The 19,424-nt window shown below is 43.2% G+C and overlaps 1 protein-coding gene across 1 annotated transcript in view; it reads left to right on the top strand.

Moving 5' to 3' along the window:
• sxph (saxiphilin) overlaps positions 1-19,424 on the top strand; it is a 364,013-nt gene that overhangs the window by 317,198 nt on the left and 27,391 nt on the right. The window contains exons 11-14 of the mRNA XM_072498706.1: positions 473-529; positions 1,103-1,285; positions 2,798-2,960; positions 11,168-11,250. Of these exons, the coding sequence (XP_072354807.1) occupies positions 473-529; positions 1,103-1,285; positions 2,798-2,960; positions 11,168-11,250 (486 nt within the window). The remainder of the gene's footprint in view (positions 1-472; positions 530-1,102; positions 1,286-2,797; positions 2,961-11,167; positions 11,251-19,424) is intronic.

The following is a 19,424-nucleotide window of genomic DNA, read 5'->3' as shown; positions in this document are numbered from 1 at the left end:
GAACACGCACGAACAGACTCAAAAAAAACTTCTTCCCCACTGTTACCAGACTCCTAAACGACCCTCTTATGGACTGACCTCATTAACACTACACCCTGTATGCTTCATCCGATGCTGGTGCTTATCTGGTTACATTGTATATGTTGTGTTGCCCTATTATGTATTTTCTTTTATTCCCTTTTCTTCCCATGTACTTAATGATCTGTTGAGCTGCTCGCAGATAAATACTTTTCACTGTACCTCGGTACACGTGACAATAAACAATCAATTCCAATCAATTCCAATTTCAATGCCCCTATGTGGAGCTCACTTAATGGCGGCATTTATCATGAAAAACTCACCCAGTGTGGCACGCATCCATGAGTATGTTCATGCACACAGCACCTTCACGCCACATACCACGCCAATATTGTAAACCACAGGCAAATCTTCCTGCTGGATGTTATTTAAATTTCTTCGTTCTATTTTCCAGGGGATAAATGCGCAACAGCCAATGGGAATGACGGAAGGGCTCACTTTGAGGCAGAAGGTATAATGCTCATAAACACATTAAGAAAAATAGAATAGAAGCCGGAGGGCCTTTTTATGTGCTGTAAAACTCTGTGAAAAATAAATTACTGCGGATGCTGGCACTCCAAAATAAAACAGAAAATGCTTGGAATACCCAGCAGGTCTGGAAGCATCTGTGGAGAGAGAGAAAAACACTGAGAATTCTGATGAAACATCTTTAACCTGAAACATTAACTCTGTTTCGGCCTCTGCAGATACTGTCTGACCTGCAGAGTGTTTCCAGTAAGTTTTGTTTGTATTTCATATCTCAGGATTTAAGAGTGTGATCTGAAAGTCCTCTTATTACCACCGTAATTAATGACAGACCTATTACAGAGGTAATCACACTTTAACCATGTGTGATCAGCCACTTGAACAGCCAGAAATAGGCTTAATGTGTTTCAAATGGCAGCATTGTAATTGAACCCAATAATGGCGGAAACGTGCCCAATATGAGCGGCTCCCCATGATAAGTGGGGATGGTGTAAATGATAGGGATGCCATGGCTTTTCTGAAGTTCTATTTGATAACTCCATTCACCATGTGTCCCCAGTTCTGCCTCCGGTCTATGCTGTAGCTGTGGTGAAGAAGACTTCCCGGAGCGAGAAAATATTTAATCTAATAGGAAGGCGAAGCTGTCATGGCCACATATACAGCCCAGCAGGGTGGCTTCTCTTAACAAAATACACCATCAGATCTGAGCAGAACAGCACCGACATCTGCAACATCAATAAGGGTAAGAGAGATCCAGCACTGTGTGTGCCTGTGAGTGTGTATGTGTTCAGGACCCTGACATCTGAATGCAATGGGGCCCCCACAGTCAGAGCAGCTCAGCGATATTACTGGAGGCAGCCTCCTAGCAGGTCGCGTCTGTGATGATATACATCATTGTAAGTACACAAAGGGTTAATGTACATACACTACACCTAGCTAGACACTAGAGGGAACACCAGAGACATGACACACAGACAGTCAACCAATAGGTCAGTAAGATAGGACATGACCAATGGGCAGTCACGATACACACAGAGGTGACACTACCACAGGAGGGCATTACACCAACCCATACATAAGGACACTGCACACATGATCTTCCTCTTTTCTGTGCAGACTCTCAGTGAGCACAGACACAGGGTTGATTGAAACACATCACACCAACCACGTGGATTGTAGCAGACTGGTTAGTCAGTTTGAGCAGCAAAAGCAGGAGTAACAGTAGCGTCGAATCCAAGTAGGATAATTGTTAATAGTTCAATAAATGTGTTGAAGCTATCTCCAAGTCTGAACATTCCTTTGTCAGGGTGCACATCAAGGAAGCAGCTTATGCTACAACAAGAGCATAATAAAGAGCGTCCAGGCTCACCGTCCAATTAAAGACGGCGGTTGGAATTTTTAAATATTATTCATTCATTCATGAGATGTGGGCATCACTGGCTAGGCCAGCATTTATTGCCCATCTCTAATTGCCCGTGAGAGGTGGTGCTGAGCTGTCTTCTTGAAACGTTGCAGTCCATGTGTAGGTATACCCACAGTGCTGTTAGGGAAGAATTTCCAGTGACACTTACGGAATGGCGATATATTTCCAAGTCACGATGGTGAGTGGCTTGGAGGGGAACTTCCAGGTGTTGGTTTTCCCATGTGTCTGCTACTTGGGATGCTAATCATCCCGGTCCTTAGAGAAGGAAAACACTGGTGAACGTTGAGGTGACTAGGAAGGAGAGAGGCAGCAGCCAAGGCAACAATCTCCTGTGTTTAACTTTTTTGTGAATGGCAAAAAAAGCCATGAGGGAGGCAGAGGGGGTGGGGGGGGGGGTGATTTTTAAAAAGCTCATAAACCTATCAAAATAAACCAGCATTACTTGAACTGCCACATTAAAATGCCCATCCTCTTCAGAGGCTCGTAGATCTGTCAAAATAATATGATCCCCATTGAGAGTATGTTTTTGAAAGGCTTCCAAAATGTGGCTGACTTGTTAAAAATTGCAGAAGTTCAGAAATGCCCACTCCCAGAATTGTGCAGGCAAATTCCAACCAGCAGTGTGTAGGATTCCCAACCGTCCCGCTTCAATGCTAAATGCATCCGGAGATGAAAATGGGGTGGGGGATGTCTGGGACTGCTGGATCCAGATCGCACGCTCTGTTTTTTCAGCTCACCTGTTGCATATCGGCCCAGCATTTGGATTGCAAATTCCAGCCCTTGAACTTTGTATGGTAAGTTAATCTCTTTTTTCCCTCCTATTGATTCCAGCATATACAAACTATTTCCGTAAAGGTTGTATGCCTGGGATGAATGTTAAAGGCAAACTTTGTAAAGTCTGCATTGGAAGGGAGCAAGCTGGGACAAAACCATTTAATCAAAGGTGTGCAGCAAACCATGATGAACTTTACTATGGCAACATGGGTGCCTTGCGGTAAGTGTTACGCCATGGAATCAGATAGTTTGTCTGCTACGTTTTATTCACTGCTGTTGTAGAAGCCAGGTATTTCGAATACAACTAGTATAGGTAAAAGATAGCTGTTTAAGCATAAATGTTGAGCCCCAGTTTTAAATACCCATTTATACAGCATAATTCACTTTTACTGAGGTCCGTTGTTCTGGCAAATGCATATTTTCAAAGACAGTGTGACATTAAAACAGCACAGTTGCAAGATAATTTGACACTGTCTTGTGCTAATTGTCAAGGCCAAGGGATTGAATACACAGCAACATGAAGGCACCATTGTTCACAATGCAGATAACAGCTAGGTCAGAAAAGCTGATGTTGCACATTGAAGATGGACGGCTTGCCATCAAATCAAATGTGTTTGAGTCTAACCCAAACCAATTAGGATTATATTGGGGTGTAATTAGACGACTTAAGACAGATATGAAAGTGTATAACTAAAAAGTTTCTCCCCGCCATTTTGGTTTTTATTGTCTTTGAAGGTGTGTTGTGCTGTGTTGTCTTTCTGTTAGTTTAGTCAGTTTTTGCCTTTGATTCTAGTCTCCAGTTTTTGGTTTTAGTGTTTAGTTTTTAGGTAATTGTCTTTGGGGGTTCTGTCAGCCTAACAGTCTGTGTCAGTGATGTTAGTCCACTTTTGACTTTGAGTTTGAGTTTAGCTGATGATTAGCTTTCTCTCTCTCTTCATGTTTCATTGCCAGACTTTGACCTTTTAAAAATTACTTTCGAGCTGTATAAATGGGTATTTAAAACTGGGGCTCAACATTTATGCTTAAACAGCTATCTTTTACCTATACTAGTTGTATTCGAAATACCTGGCTTCTACAGCTGTGAGGCATGTTGGAATGTCTTTAGATTGTGAAAGATGTATTAAAAATGCTTTTCTTTTCCCTGTTCTGCACTTTCAGATTAAGTAAATAACAACTTAGCACTGGGAAGCTCCCAGTCTGATCTCTTTGTGTCCCAATTGCAGCTGGAACAGCAGTTTGGGGGCTACTATCGTCTTCAGCACCCCATATTAGGAAGGAGAAAAGGTTTATCAAAGTTCTCAATCATGAATAATATCATAACCCCCACCGCCCAACCCAACAGTGGACATTGGGTGGGTCCAGGTTCAATTCCCCCCAATTCCTGAACCCCACTTGACCCATGGTTGTAGTTCATATGTAAATAAGTGAGGTGCTAAAGTCGGTTGACATTTACGGAATCACAGCCCTGGGATATTGTGTACGGTATTAGACCATAAGACCATAAGACATAGGAGCGGAAGTAAGGCCATTCGGCCCATCGAGTCCACTCCACCATTCAATCATGGTTGATTTCAACTCCATTTACCCGCTCTCTCTCCATAGCCCTTAATTCCTCGAGAAATCAAGAATTTATCAACTTCTGTCTTAAAGACACTCAACGTCCCGGCCTCCACCGCCCTTTGTGGCAATGAATTCCACAGTCCCACCACTCTCTGGCTGAAGAAATTTCTCCTCATCTCTGTTCTAAAGTGATTCCCTTTTATTCTAAGGCTGTGCCCCCGGGTCCTAGTCTCCCCTGCTAATGGAAACAACTTCCCTACGTCCACCCTATCTAAGCCATTCATTATCTTGTAAGTTTCTATTAGATCTCCCGTCAACCTCCTAAACTCCAATGAATATAATCCCAGGATCCTCAGACGTTCATCGTATGTTAGGCCTACCATTCCTGGGATCATCCGTGTGAATCTCCGCTGGACCCGCTCCAGTGCCAGTACGTCCTTCCTGAGGTGTGGGGCCCAAAATTGCTCACAGTATTCTAAATGGGGCCTAACTAATGCTTTATAAAGCTTCAAAGTACATCCCTGCTTTTATATTCCAAGCCTCTTGAGATAAATGACAACATTGCATTTGCTTTCTTAATTACGGACTCAACCTGCAAGTTTACCTTTAGAGAATCCTGGACTAGGACTCCCAAGTCCCTTTGCACTTCAGCATTATGAATATTATCACCGTTTAGAAAATAATCCATGCCTCTATTCTTTTTTCCAAAGTGCAAGACCTCGCACTTACCCACGTTGAATTTCATCAGCCATTTCTTGGACCACTCTCCTAAACTGTCTAAATCTTTCTGCAGCCTCCCCACCTCCTCCATACTACCTGCCCCTCCACCTATCTTTGTATCATCGGCAAACTTAGCCAGAATGCCCCCAGTCCCGTCATCTAGATTGTTAATATATAAAGAGAACAGCTGTGGCCCCAACACTGAACCCTGCGGGACACCACTCGTCACCAGTTTCCATTCCGAAAAAGAACCTTTTATCCCAACTTTCTGCCTTCTGCCTGACAGCCAATTGTCAATCCATGTTAGTACCTTGCCTCGAATACCATGGGCCCTTATTTTACTCAGCAGTCTCCCGTGAGGCACCTTATCAAAGGCCTTTTGGAAGTCAAGATAGATAACATCCATTGGCTCTCCTTGGTCTAACCTATTTGTTATCTCTTCAAAGAACTCTAACAGGTTTGTCAGGCACGACTTCCCCTTACTAAATCCATGCTGACTTGTCCTAATCCGACCCTGCACTTCCAAGAATTTAGAAATCTCATCCTTAACAATGGATTCTAGAATCTTGCCAACAACCGAGGTTAGGCTAATTGGCCTATAATTTTCCATCTTTTTCCTTGTTCCCTTCTTGAGCAGCGGGGTTACAACAGCGATTTTCCAATCCTCTGGGACTTTCCCGGACTCCAGTGACTTTTGAAAGATCATAACTAACGCCTCCACTATTTCTTCAGCTATCTCCTTTAGAACTCTAGGATGTAGCCCATCTGGGCCCGGAGATTTATCAATTTTTAGACCTCTTAGTTTCTCTAGCACTTTCTCCTTTGTGATGGCTACCATATTCAACTCTGCCCCCTGACTCTCCTGAATTGTTGGGATATTACTCATGTCTTCTACTGTGAAGCCTGACGCAAAGTACTTATTTAGTTCCTCAGCTATTTCCTTGTCTCCCATCACTAGATTACCAGCGTCATTTTGGAGCGGCCCAATGTCTACTTTTGCCTCCCGTTTGTTTTTAATGTATTTAAAGAAACTTTTACTATCATTCCTAATGTTACTGGCTAGCCTACCTTCATAATTGATCCTCTCTTTCCTTATTTCTCTCTTTGTTATCCTCTCTTTGTTTTTGTAGCCTTCCCAATCTTCTGACTTCCCACTACTCTTTGCCACATTATAGGCTTTCACTTTTGCTTTGATGCATTCCCTAACTTCCTTTGTCAGCCATGGCTGCCTAATCCCCCCTCTGATAACCTTTCTTTTCTTTGGGATGAACCTCTGTACTGTGTACTCAATTACTCCCAGAAACTCCTGCCATTGCTGTTCTACTGTCTTTCCCACTAGGCTCTGCTCCCAGTCGATTTTTGTCAGTTCCTCCCTCATGCCCCTGTAGTTACCTTTATTTAACTGTAACAACTTTACATCTGATTCTACCTTCTTTCTTTCAAATTGGAGATTGAATTCTACCATATTACGATCACTGCCTCCTAAGTGTTCCCTTACTTTAAGATCTTTAATCAAGTCTGGCTCATTACATAACACTAAGTCCAGAATGGCCTGTCCCCTTGTGGGCTCCATCACAAGCTGTTCCAAAAATCCCTCCTGTAAACATTCAATGAATTCCCTTTCCTTGGGTCCACTGGCAGCATTATTTACCCAGTCCACCTGCATATTGAAGTCCCCCATGATCACTGTGACCTTGCCTTTCTGACATGCACTTTCTATTTCGTGGTGCATTTTGTGCCCCTGGTCCTGACCACTGTTAGGAGGCTGTACATAACTCCCATTATGTTTTTTTTGCCTTTGTGGTTCCTCAACTCTACCCACACAGACTCCACATCATCTGACCCTATGTCGTTTAGTGCTATTGATTTAATTTCATTCCTAATTAACAAGGCAACCCCGCCCCCTCTGCCCACCTCTCTGTCTTTTCGATAGGTTGTGAATCCCTGGATATTTAAATGCCAGTCCTGAACCCCCTGCAACCACGTCTCTGTGATGCATACCACATCATATCTGCCAGTCACAATCTGGGCCACAAGCTCATCTACCTTGTTCCATACACTGCGCGCATTTAAATATAGCACCTTTAATTCTCTATTGACCGTCCCTTTTTGTTTTCTTAGTGTGGTGGACCTTGGTTTACTGAGCCTTTCCATACACTGTGTCATATTTTGTGGGATGGGGACTATCGTAACCTCTCCTGAGTTCTGTCTTTTCGTGCTTTTTTGTATTCCTAAGCAGCTACGCTTCCCACTGATTACTTCACCTCTTGGTTCCCTGACTTTCCCTTCCCCCCCAATCTCTAGTTTAAAGTCCTATTGACCACCCTATTTACTCTTTTCGCCAGAACACTGGTCCCAGCTCGGTTCAGGTGGAGACCATCCCTGGAATATTGTGTACGGTATTGATCTCCTTATTTAAGGGACGGTGGCAGAGTGGTTAGTAATGCTGCCTCACAGCGCCAGGGACCCGGGTGTGATTCTGACCTTGGGTCACTGTCTGTGCGGAGTCTGCACGGTGTCCCCGTGTCTTCGTGGGTTTCCTTCAGGTGCTCCGGTTTCCTCCCACAGTCCAAAGAAGTGCAGGTCGGGTGGATTGGTCTTGCTAAATTGTCCCTTAGTGTCCAAAAGGTCAGGTACTGGGTTACGGGTATAGGGTGGGGGCATGGGCCTAGGTGGGGTGCTCTTTCGGAGGGTCAGTGCAGACCTGATGCCTCCTTCTGCACTGTAGTGATTTTATGGTTCTATGTAAATGCATTTGAAGCAGTTCAGAGAAGGTTTACCAGACTAATAACTGGAATGGGCGGGTTGTCTTATGAGGAAGGGCTGGACAGGCACTGCTTGTGATCGCTGGATTTTGGAAGCTAAGAAATGACATGATTGAAATAAACAAGACCCTGAACCCCTTGACAGGTTGGAAGTGGACTCTTTGATGGACTGTCTAAAATTAGGGATCACTGTTTAAAAATAAGGGGTCGCTCATTTAAGACAGAGATGAGTAGAATTTTTGTCTCTTAGAGGGCTGTGAGTCTCTGGAACTCTCTTCCTCAAAAGGTAGTAAGAGGTTTTACAACATCAGGTTAAAGTCCAACAGGTTTGTCGCGCGACAATCACCAGGCAGGAATGTTCCCTTCCAGTCTCGGAACACTTCAGCAGTCAAGGGCATTCAACCTCTGATCTCCGGGTAAGCGTTCTCCAAGGCAGCCTTCAGGACGCGCGACAACGCCGAGCAGAAACTTATAGCCAAGTTCCGCACACATGAGTGTGGCCTCAACCGGGATCTGGGATTCATGTCACATTACATTCATCCCCCACCATCTGGACTGGGTTTGCGGAATCCTACCAACTGTCCTGGTTTGAGACAATTCACACCTCTTTAACCTGGGATTATATTTTTAAATTTAGGGTAGCCAATTAATTTTTACCAATTAAAGGGCAATTTAGCATGGCGAATCCACCAATCCCTGCACATCTTTGGGTTGTGGGGGCGAAACACAGGGAGAACGTGCAAACTCCACACGGACAGTGACCTCAGGCCGTGATTGAACCTGGGACAACGACGCCGTGAGACAGCATTGCTAATCACTGCGCCACCGTGCTGCCCTTGAGTGAATATTTTCAAGGCAGAAGTAGATAGATTCTTGATAAGGAAGGAGGTGATAGGTATTGGGGAGGAGGCAAGAATGTGGAGTTGAGGTTAAAATCAGTTCAGCCATGATCTTATTGAATGGCAGAGCAGACTCAGTGGGCTTAGTGGTCAACTCCTGGTCCTAATTCATTTGTTCATAAAGAACTTTAAGGGAGGAGAGAAACCGAGAACTGAAATTAAAATGAAGCCCCAACTTTTACAGTGATTCTAAAGCTAGGTTTGATCTTATGACAATGAAGCCCAGAAATAACAATATATTGGAGGTAGTGGAAGAAAATTGGGGAATGGCAAACAGTCCTCAGGGAACACTAATTGAGAAACCACAACATAACAGGAGGAGGCCATTCAGCTTCTTGAACCTGTTTTGCCATTAAGATCCATTTCTCCATTTTTCTCCATATTACTCGATCCCCTACTTCATAAAACCTGTCACTCTCTGTTTTGAAAGCCCAGTTTGATCAAACCCCTCTGTGGGAGAGCATTCCAGATTCCTATCACTCTTTATGTTTAAAAGTGCTTCCAGATTACATCCCTTTTTCAATATTTTAGCATTATTCCACTTTGTTCTGGATTTCCCTACCCGAGGAAATCATTTACATAGAGACATACATTGAAAATAGAAGCAGGAGGAGGCCATTCAGCCTTCAACCCTGCTCCGCCACCCATTATGATCATGGCTGATCATCAAGTTCAAAACCCTGATCCCCACCCCCCCTCACATCCCTTGATCCCTTTAGCCCCAAGAGCTATGTCTAATTCCTTATTGAAATTACACAACATTCTGGCCTCAATTACTTTCTGTGGTAGTGAATTCCACAGATTCACCGCTCTCTGGGTGAAGAAATTACTCTTCACCTCAGTCCTAGGCCGCGATTCTCCCAAAAGCGAACAAAGTCCCCAGCGAGCATGTTTATCCATGTGTTTCCCAGCACTCGCAGTGTCGAGAAACACATGGCTATTCAACGTGACTCACACTGAATAAGGGGCCTGAATAGGGAACATGTGGCCAAGGCCGCACAGAGCCCCATTTTGTGCATTGGCCGTGCCAGGGTACCACCCTGCCCAAAGGGCATGCAGCTGGGGACCTCCAATCCCCTGGGAGATCTCCATGAGTGCAGTTCCGTCTGGTCCCGATTTGTGAGGACCAGTGCTGAACGGCGCTCATCCGAGGTCTGAGGCGAAGGGGTTGAATCCCAAAGCCTCAGGTTTCCTGGGAATCTGCACATTAGAGTGAGATTTATTGCCTCGCTCTCGTATGCAGATTTGCCAAAAAGCGATCCCACCCATTGAAACATCACTTGCATATATCTGTATTTAAACACTGTATTGAAACAATACAGGAAAACGGGAATGTATTTAAAATTATTTTAGGACTTGATGAAAGGATTCAGATTTGGTTGAGAAAAATGTGTGTTTAATGCAGTGGTTAAACAAGGTGCTGCGAAGGAGCATTAACAAAAGTCATGAGGAATATTTAGAATTGGGGCCTCAAGCTATCAGTGATGTGTTATCCCTTTCGTGACCTTAGTGGAAGCTCATCTCATCCCAAGATGAGCTTGCGATCTTGTATTTATGCCAACTCTAAGTCGCCTATTTCCACCTCTGTAATATTGCTTGACTTTGCCCGTTTCAGTGGAAATCCTCATCATGCCATTGTTCATTCTAGACTGACATGACTGCGTTCTTGGCTGGTCTCCCACATTCTACTGTCTGTAAACTTGAGCTCTGCTTCTTCACTTGCACCAAGTCCTTACTGATCTACATTGGTCCCAGCCAAGCAATGTCTTAATTTTAAAATTCTCATCCTTGTTCACAAATCCCTCCATGACTTTGTTTCTCCCGAACTCTGTAAACTCCTCCAGCCCACTAACCTTTGAGATAACCACACTCCTCTAATCCTCTTGTGCATCCCCAATTTTAATTTGTCTGGGGCTGTGCTTTCAGTTGCCTCAGCTTCAAGCTTTGGAATACCCTCCCTAAACCTCTCTGCCTCTCCACCTACTTTTCTCCTTTAAGCATTCCTTAATATCTATTTATTTGCCGACAATTTTGGTATTCTGACCTAATATCTCCTGAAGTGGCTCAGTGTCATATTTTGATTTATGCTCTTTGAAGCACCTTGGGGGATTTCATTATGTGAGATGCGCTATATAAATATGAGTTGTTATTTTGTCCATTTGAATATCCACAGGCCTATTCCCTCACTGGCGGATAAATCCCAAACTGGAACAGCAAGATCTGGTAGTAATTTCTGCCAAGTGGAAAATGGGAGTTAAATTGGCCTGGTACAAAGTTGATGCCATCATGGGGTCTCTCCACCTCCTCTGTCCTCCACCCACTACCCGCCGCATGCTATACCTCTGGCCTTTACTGTGGCATTAACCTCAGATTCACCAGCGCAGCAGTGAGACACCTAGCATCAATGCTGGTGATGTTACAAACTCCATGTGCTGGAAAAAAATGATTGCTCTTACTTTGTGACTGTTGTGCTGCTTTTCCAGATGTTTAGTTGGCAATCCCAGTGGGAAGAGCTTTGGAGATGTTGCTTTCCTCGAGCATCACAACTTAATGGAAAACATAGAGAGTAAGTTTGTGACATCTTGACGTTCACTGTGGCTAAGAATGTGACTTGATTGCAAGTAGGTGAAGGATTGTGGTCCTATAATTATGGTGTGGATGGATTTGATGTGATCAATAAGGTCCAAATTAACAATATTGAGGTCTAAGGCTGTAGGAAGTTTAATCTTCTCTTTCTGTAACCAGAGGAGAGAGAAGCAAAGTTTTCCTCACACAGATAATTGTTATGGTCCTGAATGCATTGCCTGAAAGGCTACGTAGTTCAATAGTAATTTCCAAAAGAGAATTGGATGGAAAGCAGCATTTGCAGGATGTAAGGGTCCCCTCTGTTTGTTTCCCGTTTATTCCCTTATTTCCCTTTCTTTCATTTTTCAATGATGAACAAAGAAAGTACAGCACGGGAACAGGCCCTTCAGCTCTCCAAACCTGTGCCGATCATGATGCCCTAACTAAAAAAAAAACCTTCTAACCTTACTCGGCCCATATCCCTCTATTTTCTCCCTATTCATGTATCCATCCAATAAACTAATATGCCGGGGGAAGGAAACTTATGCAAGGAGTCAGTGAAAGAGGGAGCAAGGACAAAAAGAAAAGGTAGAAAAGGGAATAAGAAAAGTGATAGGTGGAAAAACCAAGGGCAAAATTCAAACAGGGCAAAAGAGAAAAATACTGGGAGCAAGACAAACAATGTGAAAAAGACAAACTTATAGGCTATGTGCCTTAATGCACGGAGCATTTGCAATAAAGTGGATGAACTAATCGCGCAGATAGATATAAATGGTACGATATAATTGGGATTACGGAGACATGGCTGCAGGGTGACCAGGGATGGGAACTGAATGAATCAGGGTTCTCAGTGTTTAGGAAGCACAGGCATAAAAGAAATGGTGGTGACGTGGCACTGCTGGTTAAAGAGAAAATTAACATAATAGTGAGAAAGGACATTAGCTCTGACAATGTGGAATCTGTATGGGTAGAGTTGAGAAATACCAAGGGGCAAAAACATTAGTGGGTGTCATATATAGACCCCCAAACTGCAGTGGTGAGGTTGGGAATGGCATTAGACACAAAATTAGAGATGCATGTAATAAGGGAATATTGGTGATCATGGGTGATTTTAATCTTCACAAACATTGGGCAAATCAAATTAGCCACAATGCCGTAGAAGAAGAATTCCTGGAGTGTATATGGGATGGTTTTCTTGACCAATATATGGAGGAACCAACTAGAGAGCAGGCCATCTTAGACTGGGTACTGTACGAGACCCCTTGGGGGTGAGCGACCTTAACATGATCGAATTTTTCATCAAGTTGGAAAATGAAGTTGATTTGGAGACTAGGGTGCTGAATCTTAATAAAGGAAACAATGAAGATATGAGGCATGTATTAGCCTTGATAGATTGGGGAGAGTTACTTAAAGGGATGATAGTTGATAGGCAATGGCAAACATTCAAGGAACGCATTGGGGAACTGCAGCTACTGTTCATTCATGTCCGGCACAAAAGCAAAATGGGTAAGAGGGCCAATCCATGGCTTACAAAGGAAATTAGAAATAGTATCTGATCCAAGGAAGAAACATACAGATTGACCAAGAAAAATAATAGGTCTGAGGATTGGGAGCAGTTTAGAATTCAGCAAAGAAGGACCAAGGGATTGATTAAGAAGGGGAAAATACAGTATGAAAGTAACTTTGCAGGGAACATAAAGACTGACACTAAGAGTTTCTCTAGATATGTGAAGAGAAAGGGATTGGTAAAGACAAATGTAGGCCCCCTACAGACAGAAACAGGGGAATACTTAATAAGGAACAATGAAATGGCTGAGCAACTGAATACATACTTTGGTTCTGTCTTCACAAAAGAGGACACAAATCAGATACCAGAAATGTTGGGGAATGAAAGGTTTAGTGAGAGGGAAGAACTGAGGGAGATCAATATTAGTAGAGAAATGGTGCTGGGAAAATTGATGGGATTGAAGCTGGATAAATCCCCAGAGCCTTATAACCTGCATCCCAGAGTGCTTAAGGAGGTGGCTCTGGAAATAGTGGATGCATTGGTGATCATCTTCTGGGATTCTATAGACTCTTGTCATGTGAGAGTACCTTTAAGAAATGGGTGTTTAAGAAATGTACCTTTAAGAAATGGGTGTTTATCAGTGTTGTCAGAGTGTGGGTGGAGCTGGGCTGTCTGTCAGCCTTTTACTTTCGTTTTAGGCTGTTTGCTGCAGGGTGTGTTTTAGTTTCGTTTTCAGAGCTGGATAGCTGCGGTCACAGCCAGGAGGGGTATTAGTCTCTCTCTCTGTAATCTAAAGACTGTAAATCGATCCTTTGGTGATTTAAAACTAATAGCTGCTCTCAGTAGTGACTTTAACTGATGTGCTTCTGGTTAAAGGTTTTTTTAAAGTCTTCCGGATGTTAAAAGGACAGCTTAAGAATTACTTAGTGTTGTATTCTTTGGGGGTTGTATTTGAATTAATGGTTGCTAAGATGTTCACTGTATGTTTTAAAAAGGTTAACTTGAGTTCATAGAATAAACATCGTTTTGCTTTAAAAAATACGTTTTCCATTTCTGCTGTACCACACCTGTAGAGTGGGCCGTGTGCTCCCCATACCACAATCTATTAAAAGTTGTGGGTCAGGTGAACTCCATGATATACTTTAGGGTTCTATAAACCCTAGCCCATAACATTCTCGAACAGTCCCTGCAGATTGCAAGTGTTGGGCACACTGGATAAGTGGGGCTTGTTCAAGGATCAGCTACTGCGTGTTCTTGATAAGTATGTACCGGTCAGACAGGGAGGAAGGTGTCGAGCGAGGGAACCGTGGTTTACCAAGGAAGTGGAATCTCTTGTTAAGAGGAAGAAGGAGGCCTATGTGAAGATGAAGTGTGAAGTTTCGGTTGGGGCGATGGATAGTTACAAGGTAGCAAGGAAGGATCTAAAGAGAGAGCTAAGACGAGCAAGGAGGGGACATGAGAAGTATTTGGCAGGAAGGATCAAGGAAAACCCAAAAGCTTTCTATAGGTATGTCAGGAATAAGCGAATGACTAGGGAAAGAGTAGGACCAGTCAAGGACAGGGATGGGAAATTGTGTGTGGAGTCTGAAGAGATAGGCGAGATACTAAATGAATATTTTTCGTCAGTATTCACTCAGGAAAACGATAATGTTGTGGAGGAGAATGTTGAGCCCCAGGCTAATAGAATAGATGGCATTGAGGTACGTAGGGAAGAGGTGTTGGCAATTCTGGACAGGCTGAAAATAGATAAGTCCCCGGGACCTGATGGGATTTATCGTAGGATTCTCTGGGAGGCCAGGGAAGAGATTGCTGGACCTTTGGCTTTGATTTTTATGTCATCATTGGCTACAGGAATAGTGCCAGAGGACTGGAGGACAGCAAATGTGGTCCCTTTGTTCAAAAAGGGGAGCAGAGACAACCCCGGCAACTATAGACCGGTGAGCCTCACGTCTGTAGTGGGTAAAGTCTTGGAGGGGATTATAAGAGACAAGATTTATAATCATCTAGATAGGAATAATATGATCAGGGATAGTCAGCATGGCTTTGTGAAGGGTAGGTCATGCCTCACAAACCTTATTGAGTTCTTTGAGAAGGTGACTGAACAGGTAGACGAGGGTAGAGCAGTTGATGTGGTGTATATGGATTTCAGCAAAGCGTTTGATAAGGTTCCCCACGGTAGGCTATTGCAAAAAATACGGAGGCTGGGGATTGAGGGTGATTTAGAGATGTGGATCAGAAATTGGCTAGCTGAAAGAAGACAGAGGGTGGTGGTTGATGGGAAATGTTCAGAATGGAGTACAGTCACAAGTGGAGTACCACAAGGATCTGTTCTGGGGCCGTTGCTGTTTGTCATTTTTATCAATGACCTAGAGGAAGGCGCAGAAGGGTGGGTGAGTAAATTTGCAGACGATACTAAAGTCGGTGGTGTTGTCGATAGTGTGGAAGGATGTAGCAGGTTACAGAGGGATATAGATAAGCTGCAGAGCTGGGCTGAGAGGTGGCAAATGGAGTTTAATGTAGAGAAGTGTGAGGTGATTCACTTTGGAAGGAATAACAGGAATGCGGAATATTTGGCTAATGGTAAAGTTCTTGAAAGTGTGGATGAGCAGAGGGATCTAGGTGTCCATGTACATAGATCCCTGAAAGTTGCCACCCAGGTTGATAGGGTTGTGAAGAAGGCCTATGGAGTGTTGGCCTTTATTGGTAGAGGGATTGAGTTCCGGAGTCGTGAGGTCATGTTTCAGCTGTACAGAACTCTGGTACGGCCGCATTTGGAGTATTGCGTACAGTTCTGGTCACCTCATTATAGGAAGGACGTGGAGGCTTTGGAGCGGGTGCAGAGGAGATTTACCAGGATGTTGCCTGGTATGGAGGGAAAATCTTATGAGGAAAGGCTGATGGACTTGAGGTTGTTTTCGTTGGAGAGAAGAAGGTTAAGAGGAGACTTAATAGAGGCATACAAAATGATCAGGGGGTTGGATAGGGTGGACAGCGAGAGCCTTCTCCCGCGGATGGATATGGCTGGCACGAGGGGACATAACTTTAAACTGAGGGGTAATAGATATAGGACAGAGGTCAGAGGTAGGTTCTTTACACAAAGAGTAGTGAGGCCGTGGAATGCCCTACCTGCTACAGTAGTGAACTCGCCAACATTGAGGGCATTTAAAAGTTTATTGGATAAACATATGGATGATAATGGCATAGTGTAGGTTAGATGGCTTTTGTTTCGGTGCAACATCGTGGGCCGAAGGGCCTGTACTGCGCTGTATTGTTCTATGTTCTATGTTCTATTGGAGGGTTGTGTGCTATCATGAGATAGATGTATCTGTGATAGGTAGATAGGTGAGAACAAGGTAAATAGGTTTTTCATGTGTTGGTGGTCTCAATACCTGCCCCAGGCCCAGTCTCTTTGAGGACACAGTCAACTCGGTCAGTAGTGCTGCTGCTGAGCCATTCCTGGTGATGGCTATGGAAGTCCCAAACCCAGAGTACATTCTGTGCCCTGCTACCATCAGTGCTTCTTTCAAGTAGTGTTCAACTTGGAGGAGGTACTGATTCATCAGCTGAGGGGAGACAGTTGGTGATATCAGCGGTAGGTTTCCTTGTCCATACTCCATATTTGACCTGATTACTTGAGACCCCATGGAGGCCCGATTCCATGTTGAGGACTCCCAGGGCGATTGCCTCCCAAACGTGTATTACAGAACTGCTGCCACCTTTGGTCATACCCAGGAGTGATGGAGGAGTCTGGGATATTGGCTGTAAGGTACGATTTGATGTGTATGATTACATTGGGCTGTTGCTTGACTATTTTGTGGGACAGCTCTTCCAATTTTGGCACAAAATGTTATAAGAGGGTTCAACTGACAGGGTGTTCCTTCGTCATTTATTGTGTCTTGGTCGATGCCATGTGATCTGTCCATCACTTTTGTTATGGGCGAGGCGTTTTCAGAACCCCAAAATGTATCATGGAGTTCAACCAACCTTCCCCTTTAATGTATTTGTTGCTTTTCCTAGCACACGGCTTGTTCCCTAGGTGTGGGATTACAATTATGGACACGTGGGTTTTTAAACACAAAACAATGTTGATTCCATGAACTCAACTTAACATCTTAAATTTAAATAAACATTGGATCTCTTAACACCCTTACTTCAAAAATAACTCAGAAAATATTGCAACAGTAAATAATTCCTCAAAATGTTCCTTCAAACTTCCAAGAGATTTAACACCTTTAAACAGAATCACATCAGGTTAAAGGCTTTACTATTATGAGTTTAAATCACCCAAATGATCCAGAGATAGTCTTTCATGGCAGAGATCCAGCTCAGTGCAAACACAGACACTGCCAAGCTCTTTTCAAACTGTAAAACTAAAAACTGTAAAATGGCTGATCTGAAGCCCAGCTCCACCCACACTCTGACATCACTGCATTTTCTTAAAGGTACATTGCGGAAACATCCATTTCTTAAAGGCACTCTCACATGACACCTCCCCCCCGAGAAAAAAAATAAACCTCAACTTCAAGATGGTTTCATTTTTCACTTTTGCACCATCCACTAAGAAATATACACAGTAAATATACCTATTCATTTTTTGAAAAAAACAACACATGCAAACAGGTATAATAAAATAGTCCATTTTTCTTTGTTCTTCTTCCTCCAACCGAGATCCTTCTCGATTGACAGTCTCTTTGAACAAAGTCTCTGCACGATCCATCCATTACTCTTCTCCTCGGTATTTCTCTTTAGAATCAGATACTTTAGTTCAATCTGACCACAGAGCCCCTTGCAATTCTCCAATACAGGAGCATTGGTGATCACAGCTTTCAGGCAGTCAAATGCCTGTTGAAAGTCCGCTGTCCATTGAAATTTTTAAAGTTTCTTTAGCAAGTCCATCAGTGGAGTAATCACGCCACAAAACATTTGCACAAAGGTTCGATCAAATTCATTCATGTTAAGAGATTGCATTGCCTCCCTTCGTCTTGAGGGTATCGGAAACTCCTCAAGGAAAGTGATTTGGGTTTCTCCAAATTCACTTTCGGCTAGGTTCATCACCAAACCCGCCACCTGAAGTCGATCGAAGAACTCCATACGATGCTTTAAATGTTCTTTCCATGTCTGGAAGTTGGAAATAAAAGCAGATTGTCCCACTTTCTCCATGCAATCCTTCAATGGTGGGACAGGATAAGAGTCCGTTCTTGTAACTGCATTCACCTTTCGATAGTTCACACACAACCGTTGGGTACCATCGGGTCTAGGTACCATCATTATTGGGTGAGCTCCATTGGCTGCAACCCACCTCAATTATGCCATTTTTAAGCATACTCTCAATCTCTTTGTTAACCTGTGCCAATTTTAAAGCATTAGGTCTATATGGATGTTGTTTGATAGGAACAGCATTTCCCACATCTACACCATGTAGTGCCATTTTAGTACTTCCCAATTTATCTCTACAAACTTGCCCATGTGATATCAATAACTCTTTCAGGTCAGTTTGTTTTTCCTCTGGAAGGTAACTTAACAATTCATCCCAATTTTTAAGAACATACTAATTTTCCAATTTAATTTGAGGTATGTCAAATTCACAGTCATCTGGATTTGGTTCGTCACTTTGAGTTAGAATCATAAAATCCTCCTATTTCTCTCCTTCCCTTTCAAAGTACCTTTTAAGCATATTCACATGACACACTCAGTGAGTTTTCCTTCTGTCTGGTGTTTTTACCACATAATTCACCTCACTTAATTTCCTTTCAATCTGATACGGTCCACAAAACCTAGCTTTTAAAGGCTCACCTACCACTAAAACTTTATCCCCACTGGCAAAACTACGAACTTTGGATTTCTTGTCCGCAACCCGTTTCATCACATTTTGTGCAACTTTCAAATGTTGTCCAGCCAATTCACCTGCTCTATTTAATCATTCCCTAAAATTTGACATGTAATCCAATACCGTAATTTCTGATTTCTCACCCACCAATTTTTCCTTGATCAATTTAAGTGGTCCTCTTACCTCATGACCAAAAATTAGTTCAAAAGGACTAGATTTGGTAGACTCATTAGGGGCATCCCTAATTGCAAACAATGCGAATGGAATTCCTTTGTCCCAGTCCTCTGGATAATCTTGACAATACGCCCTCAACATTGTCTTTAATGTCTGATGCCACCTTTCTAATGCTCCCTGCGATTCTGGGTGGTACGCAGTTGATTTAAATTGTTTTATTCCTAAGCTATCCATAACTTCTTTGAATAACTTTGAAGTAAAATTTGATCCTTGATCCGTTTGAATTTCTGTGGGTAGTCCATATCTAGTAAAGAATTTAAGTAACTCCTCCACAATCCTTTTAGCTGTAATATTACGTACTGGAATGGCCTCTGGAAACCTAGTAGACACATCCATTATAGTCAAAAGATATTGATTCCCACTTTTTGTTTTAGGAAGAGGTCCTTCAGGTTTAGGTGTTTTAGTAAGCTCAGAGAAGGAGGCAAAAGAGGGGGAGGTGTGGCGCTGCTAGTCAAGAACAGTATTGCGGTGGCGGAGAGGATGCTAGATGGGGACTCTTCTTCCGAGGTAGTATGGGCTGAGGCTAGAAACAGGAAAGGAGAGGTCACCCTGTTGGGAGTTTTCTATAAGCCTCCAAATAGTTCTAGGGATGTAGAGGAAAGGATGG

Source organism: Scyliorhinus torazame, chromosome 1, assembly GCF_047496885.1.
Source record: "Scyliorhinus torazame isolate Kashiwa2021f chromosome 1, sScyTor2.1, whole genome shotgun sequence".
Classification (NCBI taxonomy): domain Eukaryota; kingdom Metazoa; phylum Chordata; class Chondrichthyes; order Carcharhiniformes; family Scyliorhinidae; genus Scyliorhinus; species Scyliorhinus torazame.
This window is presented reverse-complemented; position numbering and strand designations above follow the sequence as displayed.